The sequence below is a fragment of the Atractosteus spatula genome, chromosome 25, assembly GCF_055471065.1.
Source record: "Atractosteus spatula isolate fAtrSpa1 chromosome 25, fAtrSpa1.hap1, whole genome shotgun sequence".
Taxonomy (NCBI): domain Eukaryota; kingdom Metazoa; phylum Chordata; class Actinopteri; order Semionotiformes; family Lepisosteidae; genus Atractosteus; species Atractosteus spatula.
In genome coordinates this window covers 11,435,883-11,451,835 of record NC_142730.1, presented here as the reverse complement: position 1 = coordinate 11,451,835, position 15,953 = coordinate 11,435,883, and the positions used below count along the sequence as shown (strand labels likewise).

Here is a 15,953-nt window from a genome sequence, read left to right as displayed (position 1 = left end):
CCTGCGGTAAAAGCGGTTAAGGTCGACATTGGTCTGGGGGATGTCCAGCTTCCTGGGAACTGGTACAAAACTGAGCCCTTTGCTGAGGAGGGATCGCTCATCCTGTGAAAGGGAAAGGTCAGAAGGTATGGTGACAACAAGGTTAGGGTTGGTGAGGGTGTTCGGGGTGTTGATGGTTTTCTTCTGTAGAAGATGACTGAGTTTTTTGTCCTTCTCTGTAGTGAGAAACTGGTAGAGTTTAGAGTTGAGAGATCTAATGAGGTTAGTTATGAAGGGAAGATGATGTGGAGCTGTAAGCCGTAGAAATTCCTTAGCCTCTTTGATGTTGTTGTCAGAAAGGATAATCTGTTTTTTGAGGGAGAAAATTAGTTTCCTAGAAAATTGTTTTAAAAGTCTCTGAGTGTTACTCTGGGTGGTATCAGAGTCAAAAGAAAAGGTATTAAATTTAAGGCAAAATCCTTTAGGGATGATATTATGTTGACGACATCTGTAAAGGAATAGAAGGTGGTTAGAAAGCCTGGTCTTGGAACAGATAGCTGTGAAGAGACGGAATGCTGGTTTAGTGAGAGAAGAGGGCAAGTGGCCCAGGGAGGAAGAGAAGGTATGACGAAGAGATCTAGAAAGAGATTTGGAGGAAGGCATAGTGGGTCGCAGCAGCTGTAGGTGGTAGTAGTTCAGGTGGGTAGCTGCGTCAGCATGCGTAGGCTGCAAAGGAACAAGTAATAGGTTTATTCCATGCTGAAAAAAAGAAGAAAGAGAACACAACGTTTCGGCCGTGGAGCCTTCTTCAGGTGTGAGAGAGACAGGGCAGTAGGCAAAGGTAAAGTAGCGGGAGAACAAAGGTTGGGAGGGAGGAGGAGTGAGAGGCGGGAGCAGGGGACAGAAAGAGAGGCCAATCAAGAGGTGTGAAGTCAGAATGGGTGCAGAGAGGTGTGAAATGAAACTTCCAATGAATGGAGAAAATTTAAAAGAACAGTAGTCTGTCGTTAAGGGAAGGGAGAAGGTGTGATCCTAGCTGCAGAATAATTTTAGTTTCGGTGGTCTTTCTGATGTATGAGTTTGGAAAACCGTCTTTGAGAACACAGACGGAGAGATTAGAGTGGTCGTGGCCGTCAGAGGTGAAATGAGAAACAATGGGCTTGGAGAGATCTTTAATCTTTACAGCCCTGACGTGTTCTCTGAAACGGTCTCCGAGTCTCCTTCCTGTTTCTCCAATGTAGATGGCTGGGCATTTACTGCAAGAGATACAGTAAACAAGGTTGCTGGAGGTACAAGATGCTGTCTGGGTGATCCGGAATTGTCCTGAGGGGCCTTGAATGAGTGTGGTGGTGGCTGTGTATTTGCAGGTGATACAGCGAGCTCTGTTGCAAGGGAAAGTGCCTGGTGTGGATGGTTGTTGAGGGCGGTCAAGGGAGCTGTGAACAAGGAGGTTACGCAGATTAGGTGGTCGGCGATATGAGATAATAGGGCGATCAGAAAAGAGGGCCCCAATGGAGGGATCATCCTGTAGGATGGAAAAGTTGTGGTTAATGGTCCTGGGGATAGGAAGTGTGTTAGGGTGGTAAGGAAGCACCAGAGGAATGCGGTTGTTACGGCGGGAGTTCCTGATCGGGTTGATGGTCCGGGGGGTGTTTTTGGCTCGGGCAAGGGCCCTGTCAATCACACTGCTGGGGTATCCTCTGTTGATGAAAAATGAGTACATTTCGAGGGCTTGGTTCTCGAAGTCGATGTCGTCGCTGCATAATCGTCGTAACCTAAGGAACTGTGAAAAAGGAAGAGAGTTTTTAGTGTGGTTGGGGTGAAATGAGCTGTACAGGAGGTAGCTGTGTGAATCCGTGGGTTTGTAATTAACTGAAGTGGACAGTCGGGGGTAGTTGATAGACAAGTGGATGTCTAGAAACGGAAGAGTAGTGGAAGATATGTTAATCGTATATTTGAGGGACGGGTGGAAGTTGGTGAAATGGTGCAGGAAGAACTCAAGCTGATCGTTGGAGCATGTGGCGGCACCGACGCAGTCATCAATATATCGTTTGTAGAGGTCAGGGACATAGCCAGTGTAGGAAGCGAAGAAGCGTTCTTCTACCCAGCCGACAAAAATGTTGGCATAGCTGGGTCCCATTCTGGTGCCCATGGCAACTCCACTGACCTGTTGGTAAAAACAGGTAATGTTTTTACCAACAGGTAAAACAGGTAATGAAAAAACTAATGAAATAAAGACTAGGATGTGTGAAAACTTTTTGTTACTCAACTGAAGTTCTATTGTTTGGAGGCAACAATACTGACAGGACTACTATAACTTCAGCACTGAACTCAGAGGATTTAAAAATTTGCCTGAAAGACTCTGCACGTAACCTGGGCATCATAGTAGACACAAGGCTCTCGTTTAACTCTCATGTTAAAACAGTATCTAAAACATGCTTCCTATAGTTAAGAAATATTGCAAAACTAAGGCAGTTTCTCTCCACTCAAGACACAGAGAAATGAATACATGTTCTTGTAACAGCAGGTTAGACTACTGCAATGCCCTACTATCAGGGAGCACCCTCCAATCTTTCAACACCTTACAGCGAATTCAGAATGCAGCAGCTAGAATTGTTACTAGGAGCAGAAAGTACGACTATATAACCCCCATACTTAGCTCTCTTCATTGGCTTCCTGTCAGGTACAGGGTGGACTTCAAAATCCTTCTACGTACTTACAAGTCTCTTAGAGGTCAGACACCTGTCTATCTAATGGACTTATTAATGTATACCATCCAAATCGCCTGCTTAGTTCACAGAACGCAGGTCTTCTTCACATATTAATAAAATAACAGTTGGCTGTAAAGACTTTAGTTACAGGGCCCCTAGCTTATGGAACAGTCTCTCACCCCATATGTCAGGATTCATATCCAGACTGAAGACCTACTACTTCAGCCTAGCCTATAATAATAATAATAATAATAATAGTAATAATTGCTTACACTTATATATAAATATATATATTTCTGGACACTCCACTCAACGCGCTTTACAGGTAATGGGGATCCCCTCCACCACCACCAGTGTGCAGCCCCACCTGGATGATGCGCCAGTCCTCCCCACACACCAGCTCTCAGTGGGGAGGAGAACAGAGTGATGAAGCCAGTTCAGAGATGGGGATTATTAGGAGCCCATGATGGGTAAAGGCCAGGGGGAAATTTGGCCAGGACACAGGGGTAACACCCCTTCTCTTTTCGAGAAACACCCTGGGATTTTTAATGACCACAGAGAGTCAGGATCTCACTTTTATGTCTCATCCGAAGGACGGCACCTCTGTCACTATTCTGGGGCATTAGGACCCACACAGACCGCAGGGTGAGCGCCCCCTACTGGCCCCACTAACACCTCTTCCAGCAGCAACTATAGCTTTTTTCCCAGGAGTCTCCCATGTGATTGATAATTAATAAAGACTCACCTGAAGAAGGCTCCACGGCCGAAACGTTGTGTTCTCTTTCTTCTTTTTTTCAGCATGGAATAAACCTATTACTTGTTCATTAATAAAGTCACACCCATCTCCCATCCCCCATGTAACTGCAGCCTCATCACCAGTCTCAGTCTGAATTAATTAGGCAGAGGGAGGATGAAGACCATTAAAGAATCCTACTTAACAACAGATGTAATAAAGACTCAGTTCATTCAATTCCAATTCAAAGTAGTGTTACGAGTCCAGCTAATAAAACCGAAACTAAAATATAAACTATAAAATACTAAAATATCAAATATAATATAATATTTTACATTATAAAATATAAATGCGGGAGCTGGAAAATAATCCTGCAACCGATCTTTTCCGCAATTCGAAAAAACTAAATCAGACGGGGAAGCCAGTAATCCTAAATCAAAGCCGGGACCCGAGAGCCGTCGTTCAAAGCAGAAAGCCGGGAGTCCGAAACCGAGGAGTGTACTTTCCGCAATCCAGAAGCCGCAGGTCCAACAGAGACAAGCAGTTCCAAGCCGAAGAGGTGTAAACGAGACGAGCGAAAAGCAATAATAAAGCTCACATGGACACCGAGCGAGGAGGTCAGGGAAGACTGTGCTTCAGTGTATAATGAGATGGTGGTGTGGTGGTGAATTAGTGATCCGGTAGGTTGCCTAATTCAGCGTGGTCTAGGCAACAGGGAAGCGGGGATCATAACAAGTACTGTAGCAAAGGAGCATTTTTTTCAAACATCAGCTGCATAGAGCCCTGTTACTCAGGAGTTAGTAAACGAGGCTCCCAAGTAGAGCTGGGTGTTGTAACTTGGACATTTCTATCCATCTCCTCCATCTGAGAGTTTATGGCAGAAACTAAACTACACCCGGCCCAATACACAGCTCACCTGTGCTTCAGAATGGAATGTGTTCAACAACTGTACAGAATAGTATGTCTTCCAGGGCGCCTTTTTGTAGAAAGGAAAAGAATTCCCTCTTGCAAACAGGTTTCCTTTCCTGCAGGTGTCACTCATCTAACATGCTTTATGCTCACCAGCTGAATGATACACGTCTGCTGTAGTCTTACCTGGCTGCTGCTTGAACACAGTGTCTTACTGATACATACTCCAGAGAGGCTCTTTCCATTCAAACTGATATAACCTCTGACACCACCTTTTGTTTGTGTAACCATGGAGAGTATCAATATCAATTAATTCTTTCGCACAATGTGTTTTACAAGAGTCTTATACATGCACATATACACTGTAGGTCAAGTTATTTTATAGGCTAAAATACCATATAATAATCCCATTTAAAGTATTGCAAAAGAGAAAGTCAACATACACAGGCACTTTCTATACTTTACACATGCAAAAGCTTTTCACATTGCAAGGACACAGAGATTTGCCACAAAGCGCCATTGCTGTTCATCATTCTTGAAAAGCTTGAAATTCCCCCTGATCTGCATTTTTTTTCTGCTGCAGTAACATTTTCACATATTGTCTGTTAACATGGAACAAGAAAGCAAAATATTTAATTAAAAAATAAAAATTGTAGTATTATTTACCCAAGATATTTCCTTTTAGTGACTTGGTCAGTGACTTGTACAGCTGTTCAGCTCATTGTAAGCCACCATTAGTTCTATATGCAGTTCAAAGCCACAGTCAATTCTATATTTGTGAGCTTATTTGGGGAGCTGCTGGGATGAGACAAGACCTTTTCTCCTGACATCAGTCCAGTAGAACTGTGGACCAGCTCTCAAATGGGATCAACAGAGACTTCACTAGCTCACTGCTGAGGTTCAGGCAGAATATCCCACAGTGTTGACCTCTCACAAACATGCTTTTTTATTTACAGGTCAGACACGTTGTTAAGCAAGATGTTCTCAATGTGAAAATCTGAGCTGTTCTATGATCAATTTACAAGAGCTGATCTGTTCTACAATCTTGTGCAATGACCTCACATCTCTAGACAACTAATATCACAGTTTGTTTCCTGCTTTTCAAGGCACACAGAGCTGTCTGTTAATCTCCTGAAGGACACCTGATGTCAGGAACTAACGAGGGTTAGAACAATATCCACTGGTGCTCTAATAATGTTAGACACCAGATATTGCAACAGAAGGTCATAGGTCAACTGCATTATTTTAAAACTAATTTGACTAAAATCTCAAATTAAATTGAAGATATATCTGTTTCTCCTTTATGTGACAGGTGCAGATCTTCTGAAGGCTCTGCCCCAAGTTCTATAAACTTTGGGTAGAAATATTTCAGTGGTACTCAAAGGTGTTTGGGAAGAATATACCCCAGACCCTGAATTAGCACTCTCTGGTTGTTCAGAGACAATGTTCACATTAACCATCAGCACTGGCGTTTGGAATAATTGTGGCTGAACAAAATTGCCTCTATAGCACAAGCAATCTGGAGCCATTCCATGAGATCAGGGGCCCTTTTCCTCAATATATTTAAAAACATAGAGCTTTGTTAAATATCCCTGATAGTTTTATACAACCATTAATTGTGTGATTATGGTTGTCACAAATTTTGACTTAACAAGAAAACTGTTAAAAAGGCAGCAGCAAATTTGAGGATTTTTAATCTATTGTCTGTTTTTCATGTTTCTCATTAAAAATATCAAAGCTTTTTTGAAGATCCCTGATAAGTCTATCAAGAGGCCAGTCAGCCAAGCAGCAGTGCCACCTAGTGGTCAGAAAGCTGAGCACAGACGGGTAGGACTAGAACGAGATAAGATAATGTGGGAAAAATTATAAAGCAAATGTTAGGATATATAGTTAAGTAACATTTAAATCAGGAGATGCTATATAAAGACTGTACCACTAGTAATGCTTCATTTCAAATGTGCTGTCTGTTACAACAAAGATTTTGCTCTGGAATCAGCCCAAACCGTAAAGAGTGACCACATACATTCTCAGGTTCAAGTGATTGTCCTGCACTGTTCAGGGGCCCAATTTAAGTATTGAAAATCCTAAAGGGCAACAACAAATCTACTGTATAACCTTCACCTTCCTGTATGGAAACAGGAGTCACTTCTGTGCACAACGTGTGGTCAAAAGTACTGTATGTAACCATATTGTTGCAGTTGGTAATGATTTTTTGCAAAAACAAATGTCTTAATGACATTGTATCAGCAATTGTTACATACTCAGCCTACTTTAAAAGGCTAAATTTACATTAGGAAAGATAAATGGAAAAACGGATTACAAGTACAGAAATAAAAATATAATCAGCTGAAAAAAAATCACAGTTGAGTGGATTGTATGCAATACTGGTTCACATATTCCAAATACACACAACTCAGTAAAGTACTAATAGGTGTTATTTTTGTGGCATGTGTTGCAGGTATTCAGATGGCACCTGCATTTTAAATTGTACAAGTTCACCAAACCACATCCCACTCAGCTAGTTACAGCAATGAAGTATTACACCTGAACTTGAGCTAAACCTCAGGTGAGGATTCAACCATGAAGATGAACTCCGTTGTAAAAAACTGAAAGCACCCAGTCAACATGGTTAGGGATGTAATAGAAAGTTAAGACCAAGTGCTTTGCACCAACACATTATGGAAACAAACATTACACTGGAGTGGTTTAGGGTTAAGAGAGTGAAAGGCCTTGAAGACTCCAGTCACAGCCTCAACTTACATCCCTGTTTAGGGCCACTGGAAAAGACCAATCAGTGATGCTCCCCAAGAAACATAGTAGCATTTTAGCTAATCCATTCATGCACAAAAGTGGGACTAAGCTACTGTGGAAAGAGACTAGATATGTTTCATTATTAGCTTATTACAGGCAAAGGGCCATGTGGGATAAGAATGCTTAATGTGACATCCCAGGTAGTCCTCCTCATTAAATCAGGAGGACTGGTTTTAAGTTCATTAACCAATTTGAAGTTAATGAATTAGACACCACAGAAGAACAGGGTTTTCCAGGCATTTTTATTGCAGCACAGAATAACAAGACGGGCATTAATGCCTCATTCCACTCGGAATCCTTCATGCAGCCTAGTCATGTCTGTCACTTCCCACTCAGGGCCAGACCACCCAGGCTGCTCAGACCTGGCACCTCTGGACTCGGCCATCTTTGCACACAACCCAGAGGATTCCTCGGTCATAGGACACATGCCTGGCCACACCAGCTGCCCTTAGAGCCCACCACCTCCTGCCAAAGGGGTTACAGGCATCAATACCAACCCTGCAGGAAAAGGAACAGGGTTAGAGCAGCCTAGAATTAGGACAGTCGTTCATGCAACCATGTGCATTAACCCCTCCCCCAGCTCACCTCTTGAAGACCACTCCATTCCTGTTCACCCCATACACACTGCCATCTGAGCCCACCTCCACCAGGGACAGGGAGCCCTGGATGGGGTACCACCTGTCGGAGCCTTTGCAGGAATCCCCACTCACATCCAGCTTGACAAAGATCTGGTCCAACCTGTTCACTCCCCAGCAGCCAAAAGGCCCACAGGAATAGTACTTGAGGGAGCCCACGACAGGAATCCAGGGGATGTTGCCCTGGCCAGCATACTGCAGCACAGGCCAGCTGTTCAGGCAGAAGATGGAATTGGCAGCATTGACACCAACCACAAACTTGTCTCCACCAGCATCAATCTGGATGAGGGAGCCTGCAGAGGAGAGCAAGAAACAGCTGTTCTCAGCAGGGGGTAGTGCAGTGCTCATTCCTCAGTATGAGGTCATGAACACTTGAGGAGTGAAAGATGTTCTGGCTGAAAGCAGCCACTATCCATGGATAAACATGAAAGCTATCATTTCTAACCTATATAGATCAGCTGCAGCCTCACCTGGTTGCACTTGGATCCACCTTACCCGAAGCCATTTGAACACAAGGCTTGAGAGACTCACACTCCAGAGTCCTGCTGGCCCCACACTCACATGTTTCCCCTTCATGGCCAGAGAGACCCAGCTGTTGCCCTGATAGCTGACCAGGTTGTCTGCATTGTCGACTCCACACACCCTTCCAGCACCAGCATCTATCTGCTTCAGACTGCCAGGCACAGCCCGACACTGCAGGGCTTCAGCTACAGACACTGTGGAGGAGAGGACACCACTGGGTCAATGATCACGTGGAAGCAGCCTGGGTTTAAGGCAACATGGGATCATAAGCATCTGACACTGAGGGACTAAGTCAATATACGAGGACAGAAGAAACAAGCCAATAGGGCATTAATGAATCGGCAACAACCACAAGTGAACAGAGCTCAATGCACAGAGAATCAAAGGTCTGCAGAATTTCAAGAGCACACAAACATCCAAGTCATGGATTTAACACTCAGGCAACATCCCTACTCAAGATCAAATAACTATACTGAAATCCTTAAATACTAGCAGCATGCAGTTAATCCTCCCATCTGCCTTTGTGCTGCTCCTTTTAGTCAAAGCAATAAACCCAAACCTTACCTAGAAAGAATCCCACAAACAAACACACAGCCTCTCCCTTCCATGTTGATGAGTGAGCACACAAACCTCATGTATAGTATAAGCCCCCCCCCCCCCCCGGTGGCCTTTATATACTCAAGACTGCTGGGCTTCAGGTCCTACACACACCTGTCTAACCAGGTGTTAAATTGTGAACCATAACGAGCTGCTGATTGAATCACTCAAGTATCAGTTACAGAAGACATCATTAATTATATTCTTTCCATAGACCTTATCCTCAGGGTTTGGGAATCATGGCGACAAAAACTGAAATTGAAGCCCAGTGCTTCAGATAGTCACGATCTGGATTAGTACTAATATCATCAGGACATCCTCCAGTAGTGCAGGTCAGGGGTGGTCTAAATTAGATAACGAGACAAATAGTTTCATTGCAAAGCTGAATATTTGGTTACTCTTGCTCTTTGTCATGAGATATTTTTTTTCATTTCAGATTTTATCTCCCAGATTAAAGATTAAATTTTTCTGAGCACTTAGAGGAAAATATCTGGGCCCTAGATTGAAATATTCCATTTGGACAGCACAGTGGTGTGGATTTTAGGACTGCAGCCTCACAATTCCTGGGGTTGATGTCCAACTGAATTTCCTGCTGTGTGGAGCTTGCATGTCTTCCATGCGGATTTTCTCTATGGGATGTAATGGAAAGTTACTGAAAAAAAGTGTTTTATCCTAAATATGTCCGTTTATGGGCAGAGCTGTGTTGTAAAAGCAGCTGGATTCTTAGAACAAACTGTGATTGTACCCAGCGAGTCAAGGCCATGGGATGTTCTAAGAATATGTTTATCTCTGTCCCAGCAAAAAGGCGATGCATAACTGCACGTAGCTGTCTTCTCTGTCCTAAGGCTAAGACCTATAAGGACTGGAAAATTACTGTCTCGCCTGTCTTTGTTTTACTAACCAACCATAATGAAGTAAACAAGTTGAGGTGTTGCATCAGCTAAGTGTATAAAATACTGGACCTTTTCCTATTTTCTTCGAAAATCAGCTCTCACTTGCTGCACAGACTGGTGGATGCTGTTTTTCCCTATTGCACAATATGAATAAATGCCTTACTGAGTGAATGAGAACACCTCTCCTGGCTCGTCTTTGATAAAATTCCAAGACAGGGACCACTTTGCTACCAATTTAGAAAGGCATCCTGGCTTTTCAAAGTAGTTTACATGTATGTAAAAAGTTATGTCAATGATTAAAAAATTGCAGTTGGAGAAAGTGTGGATATTCAAAGGAAGTAGATAGACTGATACTTTATTGATCCCATGAAAGAAATTGCAGTGCAACAGCAGCTTAACACAGACAACACAGCAACAGTGTAACGAATGATACAATAATAATAAGACGTTGTCCATGATGGCCTCTAGTTTGGACACCGTTCTCCTCTTGGCCACTACCTCCAGGGGGTCCAGGCCAGACCCAATGACGGAGCTTGCTCTCTTGATGAGCTTGTTCAGCCTGTTAGAATCCCCTGCTCTAATCCCAGAGCCCCAGCATACCACTGCGTAGAAAATGGCGCTCGCCACCACCAACTGATAGAACATATGTAGCATCTTACTACATACATTGAAGGACCTGAGCCTCCTTAAGAAGTAAAGTCGGCTTTGACCCTTCTTTTAGATGGCCTCGATGTTCTTAGACCATTCCATCGTCACTGTGCACTCCCAGGTACTTGTACAAGTCCACCATCTCCACGCCACTCCCATGGATGTAGACAGGAGTATGTTTGACGCTTTTCCTCCTGAAATCTACCACCAGTTCCTTCGTCTTTGTTACATTCAATTGCAGGTGGTTCTCCCCACACCACTCCACAAAGCTGCTAACCTCTTCCTCTGCACTCTTCCTCCTGCCCACTCTTGATACATCCCACTGTAGCGGCAAGGCTTATTAAAATACAGGAATTAAGTTTGCTGCTCCCTTGCCAGTCCCTCTCTCCTTCATCTCAGTGGTGCTGGATACAGAGAGGCCATTCCAGCTGGTTCACATTTAAGGTGTTTTTCTAGCCGATAGAGTGTCCTGATAAGGAACAACTCCCAAAGCTGAGATTCTCCAGCAACCCTAATAAATGGTCATCTCTTGCGCCTTACTGTCTGGGACAGTCTTATTCAAAGTTGTTTACAACCCTAAGGTCAGAGTGCATTGTTACCCATCCTCAGCCAATCAGGAACTGGTAGGGCAGGTTAACCCCACGTGGGTCTCGAATGCCCACAGAACTTTCGACCAATGAACGACCGTAGTTCCTCCAGGTAAAACAGGCAGCACAGGGCTTCCTCGGGGCGCCTCCTGGACATCCTCAGACTGAGCTCGGACCACCATGTAACGGCCAGTGTGTCCGAGAGTCAGAACTTCACTTTGTTCTAAGAGTCGAGAACGGAGGTTGCCAGCGCGTAACCAAAGGATCCACCCGAGGTTAGCCCAGCAGCAAGCCTCGTGAACCCACCGTGAAAGCTCACCTGATCAACAAGTGAACTACAGTCGGAACTGTGGACAGCTGAATCTGTGGATTCAGGACTTGCGCTACATCAGGAACGAACTGGTCTTCTTCCTGTCTAAAGAGTGTGACCTGCTTGGACCCACAGTCACTTTTCTCCTGTGCACAAACTCTGCTAGTTTCAGCCAACACTAACTAGAAAGCATCAGCAGTGCACCGCAGCAGAAATCTCTCCCACTTCTCTCTCGCTGAAACAGCACTGCCTGGCACCGGGCCAGAGAACGCTGATTGGACACAGCAACAAGCCTGCTGCTGTTTGTGTCCGCGGGAGATCTGAATCCACACAAATTGGATGAGTATTCAATATTCTGCATTACAGCTCGGGAATTCAATTGTTACCTCAACCTGAGATTATATCAATTTAATTCCTATGAGGATGTACTTGCTTTTGAGTATCTAGTGTAGAAGTTGTAATCCAAGTTCATTTACGAAACGGTCTAAATGAATGATATACTGAACGTATGTCCCTCTTGGTTTGTAACTCTTCATATATATACAGTATGAAGGAATATATACCTTTTGTATTCTGCTAACCCTCATGATAAGATCTGTTATGTATATATGCACATTTTATGTATTATTGAATGTATTGTCGTGTATTAGTATCCGTGTGTGCGTTGCTGAGTATCCCTCTGGGTCGGTCTTCTAATAGCCATCAAAGAATCATTTTGTGACTTAATGCTACAATTAATAATTGTCCCAGTAAATGCACAAAACCCCTACATTTATTGGTGCCTCATGAGAGGATGCCTACACCACAATTGCACAATTGCAGCACATCTGAGAACTTCTGCAGGTGGCATGACTCTGAGTTGTATTTAACGTCCGAAGTATAGAGGGTGAAGAGGAACGGAGAAAGAACTGTCCCCCGAGGAGCCCCTGTGTTACTTACTACCTGTTCAGACACACAGTTCTGAAGTCTGACAGACTGTGGTCTGCCTGTCAGATAGTCAGTGATCCACAAGATCATGGAGGCACCGACTTGTATCTCCTCCAGCTTCCTCCTTAGAAGTAAGGGCTGGATAGTATTGAAGGCACTGGAGAAGTCAAAAAACATAATCCTTACAGTGCTGCCAGCCTTGTCCAGGTGTGAGTAGGCCCTTAGCAGCATGTAGATGATTACATCCTCCACACCAAAACTGGGCTGGTAGGCGAACTGTAGGATGTCCAGTGATAAACTAACTAGAGATCTCAGGTGGGATAAGACCAGCCTCTCCAGTGCCTTCATGACGTGAGAAGTCAGCTCTACTGGTCTGTAGTCATTGAGGACAGAGGGGCACCCTTTCTTTGGTACCGGGACCAGGCATGATGTCTTCCAGAGCACAGGGACTCTCTCCAAGCGCAGTCTCAGGTTGAACAGTTGCTGGAGCACCCGCTCAGCTGATCAGCACAGGCCCTCAGAACTCTGGGACAGACGTCATCTGGTCCTGTAGCCTTACCCTGGTGCAACCTCTACAGCTCCCTCTTCACCTGGTCAGCCTTGCCTGGGGGATGGTGCTCATAGCGCTGTAGGTGCTGCAGGTGTTAATGGCGGAGGTGTTGGAGAGTGGCAGCTGTGGGGGATGGGGGGGTGAGCAGCTGTTGGCGGTTGTAGCTGTAGGCGGCCATGATTGTGGGGGGATGGAGAAGGTGTTGGGCAGTCGCAGCTGTGAAGGCTTAGGGAGCGCGTGGCTGTGAGGGGATGGGTGTTGAGCCACAGAGGGCCCTGAATCAAACCTGTTAAAAACTGGTTCAACTCGTTGGGCATCTCCAGGTTCCCCTCCGTTGCACCCCCAGCCTGTTTGAAGCCAGTGATCTCTCTCATGCAGCTCCATACATCCCTCACCCTATTCCTTAGCACCTTGTCCTCTACCTTTCTCCTGTAGGCGTCCTTGTTCTCTCTAAACTTCTGCTTTAGTTCCCTCTGTACACGCTTGACCTCTTCCTTATCCCCCCTCCTAAAGGCTCTCTTCTTGTCATTCAGAAGAGCCTTCAAGTCGCTGGTGATCCAGGGTTTGTTATTGGAAAAGTAGTGTACGTCTTTGGTGGGGATGGTGTTGTGTACGCAGAAGTTAATGTAGTCAGTGACACAGTCCACCATGTTGTCTATGTCGTCCCCATGTGGTTTGCACAGCACATCCCAGTTGGTAGCCTCCAGACCACCACGTAGATCCTCCATAGCCTCCTAAGACCATCTCCTCACAGTCCTAATGCCTGCAGGTTGGTGCTGGACAATAGGCGTGTATAGTGGTGTAAGCAAGTTAAGGTTGTGATCTGATCTGCCAAGGGGGGGAAGGGCTGTGGAACTATATGCATCCTTAGCATTGGCATATAATAAGTCCAGTGTTTTGTTTTCTCTGGTCGGGCACTTAACAAACTGGTGGAAAGTAGGCAAAATGATGGAAATAGAGACGTGGTTTAAGTCCCCTGAAATAGCTATAAAAGCACTAGGGTGCTTTGTTTGTAGCCTGGCTGTGACTGTGTGTATGACGTCACACGCTGCCTCTGCGTTCGCCGTGGGTGGAATGTAAACAACAACAAAGATGGCGCATGTAAACTCCCGCGGCAGATAGTATGGACGCAGTCCTATGGCAACCAGTTCAATGTCCAGGTTATACAGTAGACGCGCTCCTTAACATGAATATGCCCAGGATTACACCATCTGTTGTTGACAAGCAGAGCGAGCCCCCTCCTTTCCTCTTACCGCTCTCGGTGTTTCTGTCCGCCCGCACCGGCTGAAAGCCGCCGATGGTAACATTCGAGTCCGGAATAAGTTCCTGCAGCCACGTCTCGGTGAAACACATGATACTGCATTCTCTATACTCCCTCGCTCCTCACCAATGCTCCCAGTTCGTCCATCTTGTTCACTAAGGACCTCACATTTCCCATAATGATCGAAGGAAGATAGGGTTTAAATCTCCTTCTCTTTGCCTTTTGCGTCGCACCAGCCCTACAGCCTCGGCTTCTCCTACTCAGCTACTCTGGAACTGATGGCTTCTCTCCAGTGAGTAGAACCGGACGCATTAGTGCGATCAGCTGGTCCCGCGTGTAGACAATGCCTCTGTAGCTATCGGCATTGCAACCCGATAGAAACAGAGGTCCGAGTATCAGAAAAAACAAGAAAAAGTATCTCAACTTTCCTAGCATCCATCATGTTGTGATCGCAAATCTAGTTGCCGGCAAGGCTATGAATAAAAAACACTAACACACTAGCACTAACTAACTGAAAGAAACAAAACAAAAACACTAACACACTAGCACTAACTAACTGACACAAACAAAAAGACAACAAAAAGACAACAAAGAGACAACAAAGAGCAGGCTGCCACTAACACGGCGCCATCTTCTTAGATGCGTTGTTGTAGCTGCTTGTTGCCCTGTTTAAGGTAGAAGGTCACCCGTCTTAAGCAAGACATCCCACTGATTCTCTCAACGTTGATCTGCCAGTCCAGATTGAAAAGAGACGAGCGCGTGAGGTTTAATCTGGAGCTCATACAGGACTGTGCCACAGTCATGGGATTCACAGTCTGTCTTGGATCTCCATTTACTCCGTTCGGTTCAGTTTTGGTTCAGTGCTGCAGGTGTTCAGGCGAAGACCTTCAAGCTTGTGGTGGTGGAACATCTGTTCCAGTGTGGGCTGACCATGAAAGACCTGCTTTGATATGATTGGAGACATAAGACTTCAAATCAGCTTTCTAAATGAAGTGAAAAACAACTGAGCTGCCCTGCCGTGAATGGAACCTTTCTGAGCTGCTGTACATACAGTATTAGAAGGCACTCTGGATTCTTCTGGATTCTCTCGGAGGTTGACAGCTCAGTGGATTCATTTTGTGTTGAATGTGGAGTTATTCTTCTCCAGAGCCTTCTCATAATGACTTGATTCTATACCTGATTTCAAATCACAGCTATTGATTTCACACGGGGTCATAAACTGCCTACCATTTATTTTAATGATGGTGCTTGTTCTACAATAAAACTGAAAAAAAAACAATTAACAAAACATCTGATTCAGCATAATCATGTCCAATATAATAAAGTTTATAAAGTGTCAACATCATTAGAGAAGAGGCAAGAAGATTTCAAATAGGCTCCTGAACAGTGCTCCCAGGAGAAACAAATACAACTCAATTTGAACTTGAACTTTATTGCCATATTTAACTTAGACTAATTTTTCTAAAACTGATATACTGGCAGGATGTAACCCTGAGTTTTTGTCAGAGTTCCATCTCTGTTTACATCATGCTGGGTCTTGAGGAAGAGCTGCTAACAGAGTCCTGTTGTTCCTTGTCCCCCAGAGCTCCCTGCAGTGCAGAGCACCTGACTCGTGTGCTTGTGGAGGATGTGCTGCTACTGCCTCTGCAGGATCCCAGGGGCCCTGAGCTCCAGGTAGGACTGCTAGACTCAGCCACTGGTGTTGGGTACAGGTGGCAGACGGTGTCTTAAGAATACCTGCTCCTGCATTGTGGAACCTGTGAAAATTCACAATGGCTGTACATTCTTTTGCAGAGCACAATCCCTGACACATGTGCTGTATGCTTTTTTTAAAAATGACTGATTTTCAAGGTTTGGAAAAGGAGACATTAATTTGGAAA

General features: G+C 44.7%; 1 protein-coding gene across 1 annotated transcript; it reads right to left on the bottom strand.

Moving 5' to 3' along the window:
- Window positions 1-7,499: 7,499 nt before the first annotated feature.
- Window positions 7,500-8,354, bottom strand: LOC148815449 (fish-egg lectin-like). Its single transcript, XM_088905847.1, has 3 exons — window positions 8,249-8,354; window positions 7,729-8,071; window positions 7,500-7,641 (listed from the first exon to the last, which is right to left on the bottom strand). The coding sequence occupies exons 1-3, from the start codon at window positions 8,352-8,354 to the stop codon at window positions 7,500-7,502; spliced, it is 591 nt and encodes a 196-aa protein (XP_088761973.1).
- Window positions 8,355-15,953: the final 7,599 nt, after the last annotated feature.